The 24,037-nt window shown below is 51.8% G+C and overlaps 1 protein-coding gene across 2 annotated transcripts in view; it reads left to right on the forward strand.

Moving 5' to 3' along the window:
• FBXO41 (F-box protein 41) overlaps positions 1 to 24,037 on the forward strand; it is a 348,646-nt gene that overhangs the window by 284,408 nt on the left and 40,201 nt on the right. For both annotated transcript variants that reach the window (XM_073649898.1, XM_073649890.1), the window contains 3 exons: positions 1,474 to 1,626; positions 1,708 to 1,803; positions 2,161 to 2,279. In XM_073649898.1, the coding sequence (XP_073505999.1) occupies positions 1,474 to 1,626; positions 1,708 to 1,803; positions 2,161 to 2,279 (368 nt within the window). The remainder of the gene's footprint in view (positions 1 to 1,473; positions 1,627 to 1,707; positions 1,804 to 2,160; positions 2,280 to 24,037) is intronic.

Genomic DNA, 24,037 nt, shown 5'->3' on the forward strand with positions numbered 1-24,037 from the left:
TACTCCTCCCTATGTACAAGAATATAACTACTGTAATACTGCTCCTATGTACAAGAATATAACTACTATAATACTGCCCCCTATGTACAAGAATATAACTACTATAATACTGCCCCCTATGTACAAGAATATAACTACTATAATACTGCCCCCTATGTACAAGAATATAACTACTATAATACTGCTCCTATGTACAAGAATATAACTACGATAATACTGCTCCTATGTACAAGAATATAACTACTATAATACTGCCCCCTATGTACAAGAATATAGCTACTATAATACTGCTCCTATGTACAAGAATATAACTACTATAATACTGCCCCCTATGTACAAGAATATAGCTACTATAATACTGCTCCTATGTACAAGAATATAACTACTATAATACTGCCCCCTATGTACAAGAATATAGCTACTATAATACTGCTCCTATGTACAAGAATATAACTACTATAATACTGCTCCCTATGTACAAGAATATAACTACTGTAATACTGCTCCTATGTACAAGAATATAACTACTATAATACTGCCCCCTATGTACAAGAATATAACTACTATAATACTGCCCCCTATGTACAAGAATATAACTACTATAATACTGCCCCCTATGTACAAGAATATAACTACTATAATACTGCTCCCTATGTACAAGAATATAACTACTATAATACTGCCCCTATGTACAAGAATATAACTACTATAATACTGCCTCCTCTGTACAAGAATATAACTACTATAATACTGTCCCCTATGTACAAGAATATAACTACTATAATACTGCTCCTATGTACAAGAATATAACTACTATAATACTGCTCCTATGTAGAAGAATATAACTACTATAATACTGCTCCTATGTACAAGAATATAACTACTATAATACTGCTCCTATGTACAAGAATATAACTACTATAATACTGCCCCCTATGTACAAGAATATAACTACTATAATACTGCTCCTATGTACAAGAATATAACTACTATAATACTGCTCCTATGTACAAGAATATAACTACTATAATACTGCCCCCTATGTACAAGAATATAACTACTATAATACTGCTCCTATGTACAAGAATATAACTACTATAATACTGCTTCCTATGTACAAGAATAAAACTACTATAATACTGCCCCCTATGTACAAGAATATAACTACTATAATACTGCTCCTATGTACAAGAATATAACTACTATAATACTGCCCCCTATGTACAAGAATATAACTACTATAATACTGCCCCTATGTACAAGAATATAACTACTATAATACTGCTCCTATGTACAAGAATATAACTACTATAATACTGCCCCCTATGTACAAGAATATAACTACTATAATACTGCTCCTATGTACAAGAATATAACTACTGTAATACTGGCCCTATGTACAAGAATATAACTCCTATCATACTGCTCCTGATCGTCTGTCTCTCTGTATTACATGTCTCTCGCTGTTATCAGGGGCTGTCTTGAATCCGGTCTGGAATCTCTTCTGAAAGCCACAGGCGGGAACTTGTTGATCTTGCGTTTTTCCCACTGTCCGAACATCCTGACGGATCGCTCGCTGTGGCTGGCGAGCTGCTACTGCCGTGCGCTGCAGGCTGTGACGTACAGGTGCTGCTATATACTGGTGCAGTGCGGGTATACGCCGGCTGTATATATACTCTGTCACTCCTACGTTTTGCTCCATTGCAGAAGTGCCACTGATCCTGTAGGACATGAAGTCATTTGGGCTTTGGGCGCTGGATGTAGAGACATCATTTCCCTCCAGGTGGCGCCGTTACATCCATGGTGAGTCCGCCCTGCGGCAGGCCGTATACAGAGCAGAGGGCGCCCCCCAGTGACTGGTCCATAGTCCCTTGTGGTCCGGAGACCTGCTGTCAGTCCGGGGATTACTGTCCGTATATGAACTGTGAAATCTGCGTGTCTGAACTTGTCCCTACGCTAGAACCTGTCCTGACCTACTGCTTTGACAGCTGAGGGTTTGTTACAGTGGTATCCAGTGTCCTCACTGCAGACTGATACATTGTAACACAGTGTCCAGAGCAGAGAGGCTGAGTGCTGTGTGTAGTATTCTCTGCACTGGACACACTGTAGCAGCCCCCCAGCTGTGAGGCAGCTCCTCACCTCCTTCTCTTCTCTCCGCAGTCAGCAGCCCACGCGCTTCAGTAACCGCTGCCTGCAGATGATTGGACGATGCTGGCCCCACCTCCGCGCGCTGGGTGTGGGGGGCGCCGGCTGTGGGGTGCAGGGGCTCTCCTCGCTAGGTAAGGACAGTCATTACCTGATGTAGCCGCAGGTGCAGTGTGATGTAGTGCAGTGTCAGGCCTGATATCACTCAGGGGAAGGCGCAGGTGCAGTGTGATGTAGTGCAGTGTCAGGCCTGATATCACTCAGGGGAAGGCGCAGGTGCAGTGTGATGTAGTGCAGTGTCAGGCCTGATATCACATAGTGGAAGGCGCAGGTGCAGTGTGCTGTAGTGCAGTGTCAGGCCTGATATCACATAGTGGAAGGCGCAGGTGCAGTGTGATGTAGTGCAGTGTCAGGCCTGATATCATATAGTGGAAGGCGCAGGTGCAGTGTGATGTAGTGCAGTGTCAGGTCTGATATCACATAGTGGAAGGTGCAGGTGCAGTGTGATGTAGTGCAGTGTCAGGCCTGATATCACATAGTGGAAGGTGCAGGTGCAGTGTGATGTAGTGCAGTGTCAGGCCTGATATCACATAGTGGAAGGCGCAGGTGCAGTGTGATGTAGTGCAGCGTCAGGCCTGATATCACATAGTGGAAGGCGCAGGTGCAGTGTGATGTAGTGCAGTGTCAGGCCTGATATCACATAGTGGAAGGCGCAGGTGCAGTGTGATGTAGTGCAGTGTCAGGTCTGATATCACATAGTGGAAGGCGCAGGTGCAGTGTGATGTAGTGCAGTGTCAGGCCTGATATCACATAGTAGAAGGCGCAGGTGCAGTGTGATGTAGTGCAGCGTCAGGCCTGATATCACATAGTGGAAGGTGCAGGTGCAGTGTGATGTAGTGCAGCGTCAGGCCTGATATCACATAGTGGAAGGTGCAGGTGCAGTGTGCTGTAGTGCAGCGTCAGGCCTGATATCACATAGTGGAAGGTGCAGGTGCAGTGTGATGTAGTGCAGCGTCAGGCCTGATATCACATAGTGGAAGGTGCAGGTGCAGTGTGCTGTAGTGCAGCGTCAGGCCTGATATCACATAGTGGAAGGTGCAGGTGCAGTGTGATGTAGTGCAGCGTCAGGCCTGATATCACATAGTGGAAGGTGCAGGTGCAGTGTGATGTAGTGCAGCGTCAGGCCTGATATCACATAGTGGAAGGTGCAGGTGCAGTGTGATGTAGTGCAGCGTCAGGCCTGATATCACATAGTGGAAGGTGCAGGTGCAGTGTGATGTAGTGCAGTGTCAGGCCTGATATCACATAGTGGAAAGTGCAGGTGCAGTGTGATGTAGTGCAGCGTCAGGCCTGATATCACATAGTGGAAAGTGCAGGTGCAGTGTGATGTAGTGCAGCGTCAGGCCTGATATCACATAGTGGAAAGTGCAGGTGCAGTGTGATGTAGTGCAGTGTCAGGCCTGATATCACATAGTGGAAGGTGCAGGTGCAGTGTGATGTAGTGCAGCGTCAGGCCTGATATCACATAGTGGAAGGTGCAGGTGCAGTGTGATGTAGTGCAGTGTCAGGCCTGATATCACATAGTGGAAAGTGCAGGTGCAGTGTGATGTAGTGCAGCGTCAGGCCTGATATCACATAGTGGAAGGTGCAGGTGCAGTGTGATGTAGTGCAGTGTCAGGCCTGATATCACATAGTGGAAGGTGCAGGTGCAGTGTGATGTAGTGCAGCGTCAGGCCTGATATCACATAGTGGAAGGCGCAGGTGCAGTGTGATGTAGTGCAGCGTCAGGCCTGATATCACATAGTGGAAGGTGCAGGTGCAGTGTGATGTAGTGCAGTGTCAGGCCTGATATCACATAGTGGAAAGTGCAGGTGCAGTGTGATGTAGTGCAGCGTCAGGCCTGATATCACATAGTGGAAAGTGCAGGTGCAGTGTGATGTAGTGCAGCGTCAGGCCTGATATCACATAGTGGAAGGTGCAGGTGCAGTGTGATGTAGTGCAGTGTCAGGCCTGATATCACATAGTGGAAGGTGCAGGTGCAGTGTGCTGTAGTGCAGTGTCAGGTCTGATATCACACAGTGGAAGGCGCAGGTGCAGTGTGCTGTAGTGCAGTGTCAGGCCTGATATCACATAGTGGAAGGCGCAGGTGCAGTGTGATGTAGTGCAGCGTCAGGCCTGATATCACATAGTGGAAGGTGCAGGTGCAGTGTGATGTAGTGCAGTGTCAGGTCTGATATCACACAGTGGAAGGCGCAGGTGCAGTGTGCTGTAGTGCAGTGTCAGGCCTGATATCACATAGTGGAAGGCGCAGGTGCAGTGTGATGTAGTGCAGCGTCAGGCCTGATATCACATAGTGGAAGGCGCAGGTGCAGTGTGATGTAGTGCAGCGTCAGGCCTGATATCATATAGTGGAAGGCGCAGGTGCAGTGTGATGTAGTGCAGCGTCAGGCCTGATATCACATAGTGGAAGGCGCAGGTGCAGTGTGATGTAGTGCAGCGTCAGGCCTGATATCACATAGTGGAAGGCGCAGGTGCAGTGTGATGTAGTGCAGCGTCAGGCCTGATATCATATAGTGGAAGGCGCAGGTGCAGTGTGATGTAGTGCAGTGTCAGGTCTGATATCACATAGTGGAAGGTGCAGGTGCAGTGTGATGTAGTGCAGTGTCAGGTCTGATATCACATAGTGGAAGGCGCAGGTGCAGTGTGATGTAGTGCAGTGTCAGGCCTGATATCACATAGTGGAAGGCGCAGGTGCAGTGTGATGTAGTGCAGTGTCAGGTCTGATATCACATAGTGGAAGGCGCAGGTGCAGTGTGCTGTAGTGCAGTGTCAGGTCTGATATCACATAGTGGAAGGCGCAGGTGCAGTGTGATGTAGTGCAGTGTCAGGTCTGATATCACATAGTGGAAGGCGCAGGTGCAGTGTGATGTAGTGCAGCGTCAGGCCTGATATCACATAGTGGAAGGCGCAGGTGCAGTGTGATGTAGTGCAGCGCCAGGCCTGATATCACATAGTGGAAGGTGCAGGTGCAGTGTGATGTAGTGCAGCGTCAGGCCTGATATCACATACTGGAAGGTGCAGGTGCAGTGTGATGTAGTGCAGTGTCAGGCCTGATATCACATAGTGGAAGGCGCAGGTGCAGTGTGATGTAGTGCAGTGTCAGGCCTGATATCACATAGTGGAAGGCGCAGGTGCAGTGTGCTGTAGTGCAGTGTCAGGTCTGATATCACATAGTGGAAGGTGCAGGTGCAGTGTGATGTAGTGCAGTGTCAGGCCTGATATCACATAGTGGAAGGCGCAGGTGCAGTGTGATGTAGTGCAGCGTCAGGCCTGATATCACATAGTGGAAGGCGCAGGTGCAGTGTGCTGTAGTGCAGTGTCAGGCCTGATATCACATAGTGGAAGGTGCAGGTGCAGTGTGATGTAGTGCAGTGTCAGGCCTGATATCACATAGTGGAAGGCGCAGGTGCAGTGTGCTGTAGTGCAGTGTCAGGTCTGATATCACATAGTGGAAGGTGCAGGTGCAGTGTGATGTAGTGCAGCGTCAGGCCTGATATCACATAGTGGAAGGCGCAGGTGCAGTGTGCTGTAGTGCAGTGTCAGGCCTGATATCACATAGTGGAAGGCGCAGGTGCAGTGTGCTGTAGTGCAGTGTCAGGTCTGATATCACATAGTGGAAGGCGCAGGTGCAGTGTGATGTAGTGCAGCGTCAGGCCTGATATCACATAGTGGAAGGCGCAGGTGCAGTGTGCTGTAGTGCAGTGTCAGGCCTGATATCACATAGTGGAAGGTGCAGGTGCAGTGTGATGTAGTGCAGTGTCAGGCCTGATATCACATAGTGGAAGGTGCAGGTGCAGTGTGATGTAGTGCAGCGTCAGGCCTGATATCACATACTGGAAGGTGCAGGTGCAGTGTGATGTAGTGCAGTGTCAGGCCTGATATTACATAGTGGAAGGTGCAGGTGCAGTGTGATGTAGTGCAGCGTCAGGCCTGATATCATATAGTGGAAGGCGCAGGTGCAGTGTGATGTAGTGCAGCGTCAGGCCTGATATCATATAGTGGAAGGCGCAGGTGCAGTGTGCTGTAGTGCAGTGTCAGGCCTGATATCACATAGTGGAAGGTGCAGGTGCAGTGTGATGTAGTGCAGTGTCAGGCCTGATATCACATACTGGAAGGTGCAGGTGCAGTGTGATGTAGTGCAGTGTCAGGCCTGATATCACATAGTGGAAGGTGCAGGTGCAGTGTGATGTAGTGCAGCGTCAGGCCTGATATCATATAGTGGAAGGCGCAGGTGCAGTGTGATGTAGTGCAGCGTCAGGCCTGATATCATATAGTGGAAGGCGCAGGTGCAGTGTGCTGTAGTGCAGTGTCAGGCCTGATATCACATAGTGGAAGGCGCAGGTGCAGTGTGATGTAGTGCAGTGTCAGGCCTGATATCACATAGTGGAAGGTGCAGGTGCAGTGTGATGTAGTGCAGTGTCAGGCCTGATATCACATACTGGAAGGCGCAGGTGCAGTGTGATGTAGTGCAGTGTCAGGTCTGATATCACATAGTGGAATGCGCAGGTGCAGTGTGCTGTAGTGCAGCGTCAGGCCTGATATCACATAGTGGAAGGTGCAGGTGCAGTGTGATGTAGTGCAGCGTCAGGCCTGATATCACATAGTGGAAGGCGCAGGTGCAGTGTGATGTAGTGCAGTGTCAGGCCTGATATCACATAGTGGAAGGTGCAGGTGCAGTGTGATGTAGTGCAGCGTCAGGCCTGATATCACATAGTGGAAGGCGCAGGTGCAGTGTGATGTAGTGCAGCGTCAGGCCTGATATCACATAGTGGAAGGTGCAGGTGCAGTGTGATGTAGTGCAGTGTCAGGCCTGATATCACATACTGGAAGGCGCAGGTGCAGTGTGATGTAGTGCAGTGTCAGGTCTGATATCACATAGTGGAATGCGCAGGTGCAGTGTGCTGTAGTGCAGCGTCAGGCCTGATATCACATAGTGGAAGGTGCAGGTGCAGTGTGATGTAGTGCAGCGTCAGGCCTGATATCACATAGTGGAAGGCGCAGGTGCAGTGTGATGTAGTGCAGTGTCAGGCCTGATATCACATACTGGAAGGTGCAGGTGCAGTGTGATGTAGTGCAGTGTCAGGCCTGATATCACATAGTGGAAGGTGCAGGTGCAGTGTGATGTAGTGCAGTGTCAGGCCTGATATCACATACTGGAAGGTGCAGGTGCAGTGTGATGTAGTGCAGTGTCAGGTCTGATATCACATAGTGGAAGGCGCAGGTGCAGTGTGATGTAGTGCAGTGTCAGGCCTGATATCACATACTGGAAGGTGCAGGTGCAGTGTGATGTAGTGCAGTGTCAGGCCTGATATCACATAGTGGAAGGTGCAGGTGCAGTGTGATGTAGTGCAGTGTCAGGCCTGATATCACATACTGGAAGGTGCAGGTGCAGTGTGATGTAGTGCAGTGTCAGGTCTGATATCACATAGTGGAAGGTGCAGGTGCAGTGTGCTGTAGTGCAGTGTCAGGCCTGATATCACATACTGGAAGGTGCAGGTGCAGTGTGATGTAGTGCAGCGTCAGGCCTGATATCACATACTGGAAGGTGCAGGTGCAGTGTGATGTAGTGCAGCGTCAGGCCTGATATCACATACTGGAAGGTGCAGGTGCAGTGTGATGTAGTGCAGTGTCAGGCCTGATATCACACAGGGGAAGGTGCAGGTGCAGTGTGATGTAGTGCAGTGTCAGGTCTGATATCACATAGTGGAAGGCGCAGGTGCAGTGTGATGTAGTGCAGTGTCAGGCCTGATATCACACAGGGGAAGGTGCAGGTGCAGTGTGCTGTAGTGCAGTGTCAGGCCTGATATCACATAGTGGAAGGCGCAGGTGCAGTGTGATGTAGTGCAGCGTCAGGCCTGATATCACATAGTGGAAGGCGCAGGTGCAGTGTGATGTAGTGCAGTGTCAGGCCTGATATCACATAGTGGAAGGCGCAGGTGCAGTGTGCTGTAGTGCAGTGTCAGGCCTGATATCACATAGTGGAAGGTGCAGGTGCAGTGTGATGTAGTGCAGTGTCAGGCCTGATATCACATAGTGGAAAGTGCAGGTGCAGTGTGATGTAGTGCAGCGTCAGGCCTGATATCATATAGTGGAAGGCGCAGGTGCAGTGTGATGTAGTGCAGCGTCAGGTCTGATATCACATAGTGTAAGGCGCAGGTGCAGTGTGCTGTAGTGCAGCGTCAGGCCTGATATCACATACTGGAAGGCGCAGGTGCAGTGTGATGTAGTGCAGTGTCAGGCCTGATATCACATAGTGGAATGCGCAGGTGCAGTGTGATGTAGTGCAGCGTCAGGCCTGATATCACATAGTGGAAGGTGCAGGTGCAGTGTGATGTAGTGCAGTGTCAGGCCTGATATCACATAGTGGAAGGTGCAGGTGCAGTGTCATGTAGTGCAGCGTCAGGCCTGATATCACATAGTGGAAGGTGCAGGTGCAGTGTCATGTAGTGCAGCGTCAGGCCTGATATCACACAGGGGAAGGCGCAGGTGCAGTGTGCTGTAGTGCAGCGTCAGGCCTGATATCACATAGTGGAAGGTGCAGGTGCAGTGTGATGTAGTGCAGTGTCAGGCCTGATATCACATAGTGGAAGGTGCAGGTGCAGTGTCATGTAGTGCAGCGTCAGGCCTGATATCACATAGTGGAAGGTGCAGGTGCAGTGTCATGTAGTGCAGCGTCAGGCCTGATATCATATAGTGGAAGGCGCAGGTGCAGTGTGATGTAGTGCAGTGTCAGACCTGATATCACATAGTGGAAGGTGCAGGTGCAGTGTGATGTAGTGCAGCGTCAGGCCTGATATCACATAGTGGAAGGTGCAGGTGCAGTGTGCTGTAGTGCAGCGTCAGGCCTGATATCACATAGTGGAAGGTGCAGGTGCAGTGTGATGTAGTGCAGTGTCAGACCTGATATCACATAGTGGAAGGTGCAGGTGCAGTGTGATGTAGTGCAGCGTCAGGCCTGATATCACATAGTGGAAGGCGCAGGTGCAGTGTGATGTAGTGCAGTGTCAGGCCTGATATCACATAGTGGAAGGCGCAGGTGCAGTGTGATGTAGTGCAGCGTCAGGTCTGATATCACATAGTGGAAGGCGCAGGTGCAGTGTGATGTAGTGCAGCGTCAGGTCTGATATCACATAGTGGAAGGCGCAGGTGCAGTGTGATGTAGTGCAGTGTCAGACCTGATATCACATAGTGGAAGGTGCAGGTGCAGTGTGCTGTAGTGCAGCGTCAGGCCTGATATCATATAGTGGAAGGCGCAGGTGCAGTGTGATGTAGTGCAGTGTCAGGCCTGATATCACACAGGGGAAGGCGCAGGTGCAGTGTGCTGTAGTGCAGTGTCAGGTCTGATATCACATAGTGGAAGGCGCAGGTGCAGTGTGATGTAGTGCAGCGTCAGGCCCGATATCACATAGTGGAAGGTGCAGGTGCAGTGTGATGTAGTGCAGCGTCAGGCCTGATATCACATAGTGGAAGGCGCAGGTGCAGTGTGATGTAGTGCAGCGTCAGGTCTGATATCACATAGTGGAAGGTGCAGGTGCAGTGTGATGTAGTGCAGCGTCAGGCCTGATATCACATAGTGGAAGGTGCAGGTGCAGTGTGATGTAGTGCAGCGTCAGGCCTGATATCACATAGTGGAAGGCGCAGGTGCAGTGTGATGTAGTGCAGCGTCAGGCCTGATATCACATAGTGGAAGGCGCAGGTGCAGTGTGCTGTAATGCAGTGTCAGGCCTGATATCACATAGTGGAAGGCGCAGGTGCAGTGTGATGTAGTGCAGCGTCAGGCCTGATATCACATAGTGGAAGGCGCAGGTGCAGTGTGATGTAGTGCAGCGTCAGGTCTGATATCACATAGTAGAAGGTGCAGGTGCAGTGTGATGTAGTGCAGCGTCAGGCCTGATATCACATAGTGGAAGGCGCAGGTGCAGTGTGATGTAGTGCAGCGTCAGGTCTGATATCACATAGTGGAAGGTGCAGGTGCAGTGTGATGTAGTGCAGCGTCAGGTCTGATATCACATAGTGGAAGGCGCAGGTGCAGTGTGATGTAGTGCAGCGTCAGGCCTGATATCACATAGTGGAAGGTGCAGGTGCAGTGTGCTGTAGTGCAGCGTCAGGCCTGATATCACATAGTGGAAGGTGCAGGTGCAGTGTGATGTAGTGCAGTGTCAGGTCTGATATCACATAGTGGAAGGTGCAGGTGCAGTGTGATGTAGTGCAGCGTCAGGCCTGATATCACATAGTGGAAGGTGCAGGTGCAGTGTGCTGTAGTGCAGTGTCAGGTCTGATATCACATAGTGGAAGGTGCAGGTGCAGTGTGCTGTAGTGCAGTGTCAGGCCTGATATCACATAGTGGAAGGTGCAGGTGCAGTGTGATGTAGTGCAGTGTCAGGTCTGATATCACATAGTGGAAGGTGCAGGTGCAGTGTGATGTAGTGCAGCGTCAGGCCTGATATCACATAGTGGAAGGTGCAGGTGCAGTGTGATGTAGTGCAGCGTCAGACCTGATATCACATAGTGGAAGGCGCAGGTGCAGTGTGATGTAGTGCAGTGTCAGGCCTGATATCACATAGTGGAAGGCGCAGGTGCAGTGTGATGTAGTGCAGCGTCAGGTCTGATATCACATAGTGGAAGGCGCAGGTGCAGTGTGATGTAGTGCAGCGTCAGGCCTGATATCACATAGTGGAAGGTGCAGGTGCAGTGTGATGTAGTGCAGTGTCAGGTCTGATATCACATAGTGGAAGGTGCAGGTGCAGTGTGATGTAGTGCAGTGTCAGGCCTGATATCACACAGGGGAAGGCGCAGGTGCAGTGTGATGTAGTGCAGTGTCAGGCCTGATATCACACAGGGGAAGGCGCAGGTGCAGTGTGATGTAGTGCAGTGTCAGGCCTGATATCACACAGGGGAAGGCGCAGGTGCAGTGTGATGTAGTGCAGCGTCAGGCCTGATATCACACAGGGGAAGGCGCAGGTGCAGTGTGATGTAGTGCAGTGTCAGGTCTGATATCACACAGGGGAAGGCGCAGGTGCAGTGTGATGTAGTGCAGTGTCAGGCCTGATATCACATAGTGGAAGGTGCAGGTGCAGTGTGATGTAGTGCAGCGTCAGGCCTGATATCACATAGTGGAAGGTGCAGGTGCAGTGTGATGTAGTGCAGCGTCAGGCCTGATATCACATAGTGGAAGGCGCAGGTGCAGTGTGATGTAGTGCAGCGTCAGGTCTGATATCACATAGTGGAAGGCGCAGGTGCAGTGTGATGTAGTGCAGCGTCAGGCCTGATATCACATAGTGGAAGGTGCAGGTGCAGTGTGATGTAGTGCAGCGTCAGGCCTGATATCACATAGTGGAAGGTGCAGGTGCAGTGTGATGTAGTGCAGCGTCAGGCCTGATATCACATAGTGGAAGGTGCAGGTGCAGTGTGATGTAGTGCAGCGTCAGGCCTGATATCACATAGTGGAAGGTGCAGGTGCAGTGTGATGTAGTGCAGCGTCAGGCCTGATATCACATAGTGGAAGGTGCAGGTGCAGTGTGATGTAGTGCAGCGTCAGGCCTGATATCACATAGTGGAAGGTGCAGGTGCAGTGTGATGTAGTGCAGCGTCAGGCCTGATATCACATAGTGGAAGGCGCAGGTGCAGTGTGATGTAGTGCAGCGTCAGGCCTGATATCACATAGTGGAAGGTGCAGGTGCAGTGTGATGTAGTGCAGTGTCAGGCCTGATATCACATAGTGGAAGGCGCAGGTGCAGTGTGATGTAGTGCAGCGTCAGGCCTGATATCACATAGTGGAAGGCGCAGGTGCAGTGTGATGTAGTGCAGTGTCAGGCCTGATATCACATAGTGGAAGGTGCAGGTGCAGTGTGATGTAGTGCAGCGTCAGGCCTGATATCACATAGTGGAAGGTGCAGGTGCAGTGTGATGTAGTGCAGTGTCAGGCCTGATATCACATAGTGGAAGGTGCAGGTGCAGTGTGATGTAGTGCAGTGTCAGGCCTGATATCACACAGGGGAAGGCGCAGGTGCAGTGTGATGTAGTGCAGTGTCAGGTCTGATATCACATAGTGGAAGGTGCAGGTGCAGTGTGCTGTAGTGCAGTGTCAGGTCTGATATCACATAGTGGAAGGCGCAGGTGCAGTGTGATGTAGTGCAGTGTCAGGTCTGATATCACACAGGGGAAGGCGCAGATGCAGTCTGATGTAGTGCAGCGTCAGGCCTGATATCACATAGTGGAAGGCGCAGGTGCAGTGTGATGTAGTGCAGCGTCAGGTCTGATATCACATAGTAGAAGGTGCAGGTGCAGTGTGATGTAGTGCAGCGTCAGGCCTGATATCACATAGTGGAAGGCGCAGGTGCAGTGTGATGTAGTGCAGCGTCAGGTCTGATATCACATAGTGGAAGGTGCAGGTGCAGTGTGATGTAGTGCAGCGTCAGGTCTGATATCACATAGTGGAAGGCGCAGGTGCAGTGTGATGTAGTGCAGCGTCAGGCCTGATATCACATAGTGGAAGGTGCAGGTGCAGTGTGATGTAGTGCAGCGTCAGGCCTGATATCACATAGTGGAAGGCGCAGGTGCAGTGTGCTGTAGTGCAGTGTCAGGCCTGATATCACATAGTGGAAGGTGCAGGTGCAGTGTGATGTAGTGCAGTGTCAGGCCTGATATCACATACTGGAAGGTGCAGGTGCAGTGTGATGTAGTGCAGTGTCAGGCCTGATATCACATAGTGGAAGGTGCAGGTGCAGTGTGATGTAGTGCAGCGTCAGGCCTGATATCATATAGTGGAAGGCGCAGGTGCAGTGTGATGTAGTGCAGCGTCAGGCCTGATATCATATAGTGGAAGGCGCAGGTGCAGTGTGCTGTAGTGCAGTGTCAGGCCTGATATCACATAGTGGAAGGCGCAGGTGCAGTGTGATGTAGTGCAGTGTCAGGCCTGATATCACATAGTGGAAGGTGCAGGTGCAGTGTGATGTAGTGCAGTGTCAGGCCTGATATCACATACTGGAAGGCGCAGGTGCAGTGTGATGTAGTGCAGTGTCAGGTCTGATATCACATAGTGGAATGCGCAGGTGCAGTGTGCTGTAGTGCAGCGTCAGGCCTGATATCACATAGTGGAAGGTGCAGGTGCAGTGTGATGTAGTGCAGCGTCAGGCCTGATATCACATAGTGGAAGGCGCAGGTGCAGTGTGATGTAGTGCAGTGTCAGGCCTGATATCACATAGTGGAAGGTGCAGGTGCAGTGTGATGTAGTGCAGCGTCAGGCCTGATATCACATAGTGGAAGGCGCAGGTGCAGTGTGATGTAGTGCAGCGTCAGGCCTGATATCACATAGTGGAAGGTGCAGGTGCAGTGTGATGTAGTGCAGTGTCAGGCCTGATATCACATACTGGAAGGCGCAGGTGCAGTGTGATGTAGTGCAGTGTCAGGTCTGATATCACATAGTGGAATGCGCAGGTGCAGTGTGCTGTAGTGCAGCGTCAGGCCTGATATCACATAGTGGAAGGTGCAGGTGCAGTGTGATGTAGTGCAGCGTCAGGCCTGATATCACATAGTGGAAGGCGCAGGTGCAGTGTGATGTAGTGCAGTGTCAGGCCTGATATCACATACTGGAAGGTGCAGGTGCAGTGTGATGTAGTGCAGTGTCAGGCCTGATATCACATAGTGGAAGGTGCAGGTGCAGTGTGATGTAGTGCAGTGTCAGGCCTGATATCACATACTGGAAGGTGCAGGTGCAGTGTGATGTAGTGCAGTGTCAGGTCTGATATCACATAGTGGAAGGCGCAGGTGCAGTGTGATGTAGTGCAGTGTCAGGCCTGATATCACATACTGGAAGGTGCAGGTGCAGTGTGATGTAGTGCAGTGTCAGGCCTGATATCACATAGTGGAAGGTGCAGGTGCAGTGTGATGTAGTGCAGTGTCAGGCCTGATATCACATACTGGAAGGTGCAGGTGCAGTGTGATGTAGTGCAGTGTCAGGTCTGATATCACATAGTGGAAGGTGCAGGTGCAGTGTGCTGTAGTGCAGTGTCAGGCCTGATATCACATACTGGAAGGTGCAGGTGCAGTGTGATGTAGTGCAGCGTCAGGCCTGATATCACATACTGGAAGGTGCAGGTGCAGTGTGATGTAGTGCAGCGTCAGGCCTGATATCACATACTGGAAGGTGCAGGTGCAGTGTGATGTAGTGCAGTGTCAGGCCTGATATCACACAGGGGAAGGTGCAGGTGCAGTGTGATGTAGTGCAGTGTCAGGTCTGATATCACATAGTGGAAGGCGCAGGTGCAGTGTGATGTAGTGCAGTGTCAGGCCTGATATCACACAGGGGAAGGTGCAGGTGCAGTGTGCTGTAGTGCAGTGTCAGGCCTGATATCACATAGTGGAAGGCGCAGGTGCAGTGTGATGTAGTGCAGCGTCAGGCCTGATATCACATAGTGGAAGGCGCAGGTGCAGTGTGATGTAGTGCAGTGTCAGGCCTGATATCACATAGTGGAAGGCGCAGGTGCAGTGTGCTGTAGTGCAGTGTCAGGCCTGATATCACATAGTGGAAGGTGCAGGTGCAGTGTGATGTAGTGCAGTGTCAGGCCTGATATCACATAGTGGAAAGTGCAGGTGCAGTGTGATGTAGTGCAGCGTCAGGCCTGATATCATATAGTGGAAGGCGCAGGTGCAGTGTGATGTAGTGCAGCGTCAGGTCTGATATCACATAGTGTAAGGCGCAGGTGCAGTGTGCTGTAGTGCAGCGTCAGGCCTGATATCACATACTGGAAGGCGCAGGTGCAGTGTGATGTAGTGCAGTGTCAGGCCTGATATCACATAGTGGAATGCGCAGGTGCAGTGTGATGTAGTGCAGCGTCAGGCCTGATATCACATAGTGGAAGGTGCAGGTGCAGTGTGATGTAGTGCAGTGTCAGGCCTGATATCACATAGTGGAAGGTGCAGGTGCAGTGTCATGTAGTGCAGCGTCAGGCCTGATATCACATAGTGGAAGGTGCAGGTGCAGTGTCATGTAGTGCAGCGTCAGGCCTGATATCACACAGGGGAAGGCGCAGGTGCAGTGTGCTGTAGTGCAGCGTCAGGCCTGATATCACATAGTGGAAGGTGCAGGTGCAGTGTGATGTAGTGCAGTGTCAGGCCTGATATCACATAGTGGAAGGTGCAGGTGCAGTGTCATGTAGTGCAGCGTCAGGCCTGATATCACATAGTGGAAGGTGCAGGTGCAGTGTCATGTAGTGCAGCGTCAGGCCTGATATCATATAGTGGAAGGCGCAGGTGCAGTGTGATGTAGTGCAGTGTCAGACCTGATATCACATAGTGGAAGGTGCAGGTGCAGTGTGATGTAGTGCAGCGTCAGGCCTGATATCACATAGTGGAAGGTGCAGGTGCAGTGTGCTGTAGTGCAGCGTCAGGCCTGATATCACATAGTGGAAGGTGCAGGTGCAGTGTGATGTAGTGCAGTGTCAGACCTGATATCACATAGTGGAAGGTGCAGGTGCAGTGTGATGTAGTGCAGCGTCAGGCCTGATATCACATAGTGGAAGGCGCAGGTGCAGTGTGATGTAGTGCAGTGTCAGGCCTGATATCACATAGTGGAAGGTGCAGGTGCAGTGTGATGTAGTGCAGCGTCAGGCCTGATATCACATAGTGGAAGGTGCAGGTGCAGTGTGATGTAGTGCAGCGTCAGGCCTGATATCACATAGTGGAAGGCGCAGGTGCAGTGTGATGTAGTGCAGCGTCAGGTCTGATATCACATAGTGGAAGGCGCAGGTGCAGTGTGATGTAGTGCAGCGTCAGGCCTGATATCACATAGTGGAAGGTGCAGGTGCAGTGTGATGTAGTGCAGCGTCAGGCCTGATATCACATAGTGGAAGGTGCAGGTGCAGTGTGATGTAGTGCAGCGTCAGGCCTGATATCACATAGTGGAAGGTGCAGGTGCAGTGTGATGTAGTGCAGCGTCAGGCCTGATATCACATAGTGGAAGGTGCAGGTGCAGTGTGATGTAGTGCAGCGTCAGGCCTGATATCACATAGTGGAAGGCGCAGGTGCAGTGTGATGTAGTGCAGCGTCAGGCCTGATATCACATAGTGGAAGGTGCAGGTGCAGTGTGATGTAGTGCAGCGTCAGGCCTGATATCACATAGTGGAAGGCGCAGGTGCAGTGTGATGTAGTGCAGCGTCAGGCCTGATATCACATAGTGGAAGGTGCAGGTGCAGTGTGATGTAGTGCAGTGTCAGGCCTGATATCACATAGTGGAAGGCGCAGGTGCAGTGTGATGTAGTGCAGCGTCAGGCCTGATATCACATAGTGGAAGGCGCAGGTGCAGTGTGATGTAGTGCAGTGTCAGGCCTGATATCACATAGTGGAAGGTGCAGGTGCAGTGTGATGTAGTGCAGCGTCAGGCCTGATATCACATAGTGGAAGGTGCAGGTGCAGTGTGATGTAGTGCAGTGTCAGGCCTGATATCACATAGTGGAAGGTGCAGGTGCAGTGTGATGTAGTGCAGTGTCAGGCCTGATATCACACAGGGGAAGGCGCAGGTGCAGTGTGATGTAGTGCAGTGTCAGGTCTGATATCACATAGTGGAAGGTGCAGGTGCAGTGTGCTGTAGTGCAGTGTCAGGTCTGATATCACATAGTGGAAGGCGCAGGTGCAGTGTGATGTAGTGCAGTGTCAGGTCTGATATCACACAGGGGAAGGCGCAGATGCAGTCTGATGTAGTGCAGTGTCAGGCCTGATATCACATAGTGGAAGGCGCAGGTGCAGTGTGATGTAGTGCAGCGTCAGGCCTGATATCACACAGGGGAAGGCGCAGGTGCAGTGTGATGTAGTGCAGTGTCAGGTCTGATATCACATAGTGGAAGGCGCAGGTGCAGTGTGATGTAGTGCAGTGTCAGGTCTGATATCACACAGGGGAAGGCGCAGATGCAGTCTGATGTAGTGCAGTGTCAGGCCTGATATCACATAGTGGAAGGCGCAGGTGCAGTGTGATGTAGTGCAGCGTCAGGCCTGATATCACATAGTGGAAGGTGCAGGTGCAGTGTGATGTAGTGCAGCGTCAGGCCTGATATCACATAGTGGAAGGTGCAGGTGCAGTGTGATGTAGTGCAGCGTCAGGCCTGATATCACACAGGGGAAGGTGCAGGTGCAGTGTGATGTAGTGCAGTGTCAGGCCTGATATCACATAGTGTAATGCGCAGGTGCAGTGTGATGTAGTGCGGCGTCAGGCCTGATATCACATAGTGGAAGGTGCAGGTGCAGTGTGATGTAGTGCAGTGTCAGGCCTGATATCACACAGGGGAAGGCGCAGGTGCAGTGTGATGTAGTGCAGCGTCAGGCCTCATATAACATAGTGGAAGGTGCAGGTGCAGTGTGATGTAGTGCAGCGTCAGGCCTGATATCACATAGTGGAAGGTGCAGGTGCAGTGTGATGTAGTGCAGCGTCAGGCCTGATATCACATAGTGGAAGGTGCAGGTGCAGTGTGATGTAGTGCAGCGTCAGGCCTGATATCACTAAGGGCAAGGTGCAGGTGCAGTGTGATGTAGTGCAGTGTCAGGCCTGATATCACATAGTGTAATGCGCAGGTGCAGTGTGATGTAGTGCAGTGTCAGGCCTGATATCACATAGTGGAAGGCGCAGGTGCAGTGTGATGTAGTGCAGCGTCAGGCCTGATATCACATAGTGGAAGGTGCAGGTGCAGTGTGATGTAGTGCAGCGTCAGGCCTGATATCACTAAGGGGAAGGTGCAGGTGCAGTGTGATGTAGTGCAGTGTCAGGCCTGATATCACATAGTGGAAGGTGCAGGTGCAGTGTGATGTAGTGCAGTGTCAGGCCTGATATCACATAGTGGAAGGTGCAGGTGCAGTGTGATGTAGTGCAGCGTCAGGCCTGATATCACATAGTGGAAGGCGCAGGTGCAGTGTGATGTAGTGCAGCGTCAGGCCTGATATCACACAGTGGAAGGCGCAGGTGCAGTGTGCTGTAGTGCAGTGTCAGGCCTGATATCACATAGTGGAAGGTGCAGGTGCAGTGTGATGTAGTGCAGCGTCAGGCCTGATATCACACAGTGGAAGGCGCAGGTGCAGTGTGATGTAGTGCAGCGTCAGGCCTGATATCACATAGTGGAAGGCGCAGGTGCAGTGTGCTGTAGTGCAGTGTCAGGCCTGATATCACATAGTGGAAGGCGCAGGTGCAGTGTGATGTAGTGCAGCGTCAGGCCTGATATCACACAGTGGAAGGCGCAGGTGCAGTGTGATGTAGTGCAGCGTCAGGCCTGATATCACATAGTGGAAGGCGCAGGTGCAGTGTGCTGTAGTGCAGTGTCAGGCCTGATATCACATAGTGGAAGGTGCAGGTGCAGTGTGATGTAGTGCAGCGTCAGGCCTGATATCACACAGTGGAAGGCGCAGGTGCAGTGTGATGTAGTGCAGCGTCAGGCCTGATATCACATAGTGGAAGGCGCAGGTGCAGTGTGCTGTAGTGCAGTGTCAGGCCTGATATCACATAGTGGAAGGCGCAGGTGCAGTGTGCTGTAGTGCAGCGTCAGGCCTGATATCACATAGTGGAAGGTGCAGGTGCAGTGTGCTGTAGTGCAGCGTCAGGCCTGATATCACATAGTGGAAGGTGCAGGTGCAGTGTGCTGTAGTGCAGCGTCAGGCCTGATATCACATAGTGGAAGGCGCAGGTGCAGTGTGCTGTAGTGCAGCGTCAGGCCTGATATCACACAGGGGAAGGTGCAGGTGCAGTGTGATGTAGTGCAGCGTCAGGCCTGATATCACACAGGGGAAGGTGCAGGTGCAGTGTGATGTAGTGCAGCGTCAGGCCTGATATCACACAGGGGAAGGTGCAGGTGCAGTGTGATGTAGTGCAGTGTCAGGCCTGATATTACATAGTGGAAGGTGCAGGTGCAGTGTGATGTAGTGCAGCGTCAGGCCTGATATCACACAGAGGAAGGCGCAGGTGCAGTGTGATGTAGTGCAGTGTCAGGCCTGATATCACATAGTGGAAGGCGCAGGTGCAGTGTGCTGTAGTGCAGCGCCAGGCCTGATATCACATAGTGGAAGACGCAGGTGCAGTGTGATGTAGTGCAGCGTCAGGCCTGATATCACATAGTGGAAGGCGCAGGTGCAGTGTGATGTAGTGCAGCGTCAGGCCTGATATCACATAGTGTAAGGCGCAGGTGCAGTGTGATGTAGTGCAGCGTCAGGCCTGATATCACATAGTGTAAGGCGCAGGTGCAGTGTGATGTAGTGCAGTGTCAGGCCTGATATCACATAGTGGAAGGCACAGGTGCAGTGTGATGTAGTGCAGCATGAGGCCTGATATCACACAGGGGAAGGTGCAGGTGCAGTGTGATGTAGTGCAGCGTCAGGCCTGATATCACATAGTGGAAGGTGCAGGTGCAGTGTGCTGTAGTGCAGCGTCAGGCCTGATATCACATAGTGGAAGGCACAGGTGCAGTGTGATGTAGTGCAGCATGAGGCCTGATATCACACAGGGGAAGGTGCAGGTGCAGTGTGATGTAGTGCAGCGTCAGGCCTGATATCACATAGTGGAAGGTGCAGGTGCAGTGTGATGTAGTGCAGCGTCAGACCTGATATCACATAGTGTAAGGCGCAGGTGCAGTGTGATGTAGTGCAGTGTCAGGCCTGATATCACATAGTGTAAGGCGCAGGTGCAGTGTGCTGTAGTGCAGTGTCAGGCCTGATATCACATAGTGGAAGGCGCAGGTGCAGTGTGATGTAGTGCAGTGTCAGGTCTGATATCACATAGTGGAAGGCGCAGGTGCAGTGTGATGTAGTGCAGTGTCAGGCCTGATATCACACAGGGGAAGGCGCAGGTGCAGTGTGCTGTAGTGCAGTGTCAGGCCTGATATCACATAGTGGAAGGCGCAGGTGCAGTGTGATGTAGTGCAGTGTCAGGCCTGATATCACATAGTGTAAGGCGCAGGTGCAGTGTGATGTAGTGCAGTGTCAGGTCTGATATCACATAGTGGAAGGCGCAGGTGCAGTGTGCTGTAGTGCAGTGTCAGGCCTGATATCACATAGTGGAAAGCGCAGGTGCAGTGTGCTGTAGTGCAGCGTCAGGCCTGATATCACATAGTGGAAGGCGCAGGTGCAGTGTGATGTAGTGCAGTGTCAGGCCTGATATCACATAGTGGAAGGCGCAGGTGCAGTGTGATGTAGTGCAGTGTCAGGCCTGATATCACATAGTGTAATGCGCAGGCGCAGTGTGATGTAGTGCAGTGTCAGGCCTGATATCACATAGTGTAAGGCGCAGGTGCAGTGTGATGTAGTGCAGCGTCAGGCCTGATATCACATAGTGGAAGGCGCAGGTGCAGTGTGATGTAGTGCAGCGTCAGGCCTGATATCACATAGTGGAAGGCGCAGGTGCAGTGTGCTGTAGTGCAGTGTCAGGCCTGATATCACATAGTGGAAGGCGCAGGTGCAGTGTGATGTAGTGCAGTGTCAGGCCTGATATCACATAGTGGAAGGCGCAGGTGCAGTGTGCTGTAGTGCGGCGTCAGGCCTGATATCACATAGTGGAAGGCGCAGGTGCAGTGTGCTGTAGTGGAGTGTCAGGCCTGATATCACATAGTGGAAGGCGCAGGTGCAGTGTGATGTAGTGCAGTGTCAGGCCTGATATCACATAGTGGAAGGTGCAGGTGCAGTGTGATGTAGTGCAGTGTCAGGCCTGATATCACATAGTGGAAGGTGCAGGTGCAGTGTGATGTAGTGCAGCGTCAGGCCTGATATCACATAGTGGAAGGTGCAGGTGCAGTGTGATGTAGTGCAGCGTCAGGCCTGATATCACATAGTGGAAGGTGCAGGTGCAGTGTGATGTAGTGCAGTGTCAGGCCTGATATCACATAGTGGAAGGTGCAGGTGCAGTGTGATGTAGTGCAGTGTCAGGCCTGATATCACATAGTGGAAGGTGCAGGTGCAGTGTGCTGTAGTGCAGCGTCAGGCCTGATATCACATAGTGGAAGGCGCAGGTGCAGTGTGATGTAGTGCAGCGTCAGGCCTGATATCACATAGTGGAAGGCGCAGGTGCAGTGTGATGTAGTGCAGTGTCAGGCCTGATATCACATAGTGGAAGGTGCAGGTGCAGTGTGATGTAGTGCAGTGTCAGGTCTGATATCACATAGTGGAAGGCGCAGGTGCAGTGTGATGTAGTGCAGTGTCAGGCCTGATATCACATAGTGGAAGGCGCAGGTGCAGTGTGATGTAGTGCAGTGTCAGGCCTGATATCACACAGGGGAAGGTGCAGGTGCAGTGTGATGTAGTGCAGTGTCAGGCCTGATATCACATAGTGGAAGGTGCAGGTGCAGTGTGATGTAGTGCAGCGTCAGGCCTGATATCACATAGTGGAAGGCGCAGGTGCAGTGTGATGTAGTGCAGTGTCAGGTCTGATATCACATAGTGGAAGGCGCAGGTGCAGTGTGATGTAGTGCAGTGTCAGGCCTGATATCACACAGGGGAAGGTGCAGGTGCAGTGTGATGTAGTGCAGCGTCAGGCCTGATATCACATAGTGGAAGGCGCAGGTGCAGTGTGCTGTAGTGCAGCGTCAGGCCTGATATCACACAGGGGAAGGTGCAGGTGCAGTGTGATGTAGTGCAGCGTCACGCCTGATATCACACAGGGGAAGGTGCAGGTGCAGTGTGATGTAGTGCAGTGTCAGGCCTGATATTACATAGTGGAAGGTGCAGGTGCAGTGTGATGTAGTGCAGCGTCAGGCCTGATATCACACAGAGGAAGGCGCAGGTGCAGTGTGATGTAGTGCAGTGTCAGGCCTGATATCACATAGTGGAAGGCGCAGGTGCAGTGTGCTGTAGTGCAGCGCCAGGCCTGATATCACATAGTGGAAGACGCAGGTGCAGTGTGATGTAGTGCAGCGTCAGGCCTGATATCACATAGTGGAAGGCGCAGGTGCAGTGTGATGTAGTGCAGAGTCAGGCCTGATATCACATAGTGTAAGGCGCAGGTGCAGTGTGATGTAGTGCAGTGTCAGGCCTGATATCACATAGTGGAAGGCACAGGTGCAGTGTGATGTAGTGCAGCATGAGGCCTGATATCACACAGGGGAAGGTGCAGGTGCAGTGTGATGTAGTGCAGCGTCAGGCCTGATATCACATAGTGGAAGGTGCAGGTGCAGTGTGCTGTAGTGCAGCGTCAGGCCTGATATCACATAGTGTAAGGCGCAGGTGCAGTGTGATGTAGTGCAGCATGAGGCCTGATATCACACAGGGGAAGGCGCAGGTGCAGTGTGATGTAGTGCAGCGTCAGGCCTGATATCACATAGTGGAAGGTGCAGGTGCAGTGTGATGTAGTGCAGCGTCAGGCCTGATATCACATAGTGTAAGGCGCAGGTGCAGTGTGATGTAGTGCAGTGTCAGGCCTGATATCACATAGTGTAAGGCGCAGGTGCAGTGTGCTGTAGTGCAGTGTCAGGCCTGATATCACATAGTGGAAGGCGCAGGTGCAGTGTGATGTAGTGCAGTGTCAGGTATGATATCACATAGTGGAAGGCGCAGGTGCAGTGTGATGTAGTGCAGTGTCAGGCCTGATATCACACAGGGGAAGGCGCAGGTGCAGTGTGCGGTAGTGCAGTGGCAGGCCTGATATCACACAGGGGAAGGCGCAGGTGCAGTGTGCTGTAGTGCAGTGTCAGGTCTGATATCACATAGTGGAAGGCGCAGGTGCAGTGTGATGTAGTGCAGTGTCAGGCCTGATATCACATAGTGTAAGGCGCAGGTGCAGTGTGATGCAGTGCAGTGTCAGGTCTGATATCACATAGTGTAAGGCGCAGGTGCAGTGTGCTGTAGTGCAGTGTCAGGCCTGATATCACATAGTGGAAGGCGCAGGTGCAGTGTGATGTAGTGCAGTGTCAGGCCTGATATCACATAGTGGAAGGTGCAGGTGCAGTGTGATGTAGTGCAGTGTCAGGCCTGATATCACATAGTGGAAGGCGCAGGTGCAGTGTGCTGTAGTGCAGCGTCAGGCCTGATATCACATAGTGGAAGGCGCAGGTGCAGTGTGATGTAGTGCAGTGTCAGGCCTGATATCACACAGGGGAAGGCGCAGGTGCAGTGTGCTGTAGTGCAGTGTCAGGCCTGATATCACACAGGGGAAGGCGCAGGTGCAGTGTGCTGTAGTGCAGTGTCAGGTCTGATATCACATAGTGGAAGGCGCAGGTGCAGTGTGATGTAGTGCAGCGTCAGGCCTGATATCACATAGTGGAAGGCGCAGGTGCAGTGTGATGTAGTGCAGTGTCAGGCCTGATATCACATAGTGGAAGGCGCAGGTGCAGTGTGATGTAGTGCAGCGTCAGGCCTGATATCACATAGTGGAAGGCGCAGGTGCAGTGTGCTGTAGTGCAGCGTCAGGCCTAATATCACATAGTGGAAGGCGCAGGTGCAGTGTGATGTAGTGCAGCGTCAGGCCTGATATCACATAGTGGAAGGTGCAGGTGCAGTGTGCTGTAGTGCAGCGTCAGGCCTGATATCACATAGTGGAAGGCGCAGGTGCAGTGTGATGTAGTGCAGCGTCAGGCCTGATATCACATAGTGGAAGGCGCAGGTGCAGTGTGATGTAGTGCAGCGTCAGGCCTGATATCACATAGTGGAAGGTGCAGGTGCAGTGTAATGTAGTGCAGTGTCAGGCCTGATATCACATAGTGGAAGGTGCAGGTGCAGTGTGATGTAGTGCAGTGTCAGGCCTGATATCACACAGGGGAAGGTGCAGGTGCAGTGTGATGTAGTGCAGTGTCAGGCCTTATATCACACAGGGGAAGGCGCAGGTGCAGTGTGCTGTAGTGCAGTGTCAGGTCTGATATCACACAGGGGAAGGCGCAGG

Source organism: Phyllobates terribilis, unplaced genomic scaffold (assembly GCF_046119375.1).
Source record: "Phyllobates terribilis strain yellow unplaced genomic scaffold, ASM4611937v1 Scaffold_1__5_contigs__length_1240528914, whole genome shotgun sequence".
Taxonomy (NCBI): Eukaryota; Metazoa; Chordata; class Amphibia; order Anura; family Dendrobatidae; genus Phyllobates; species Phyllobates terribilis.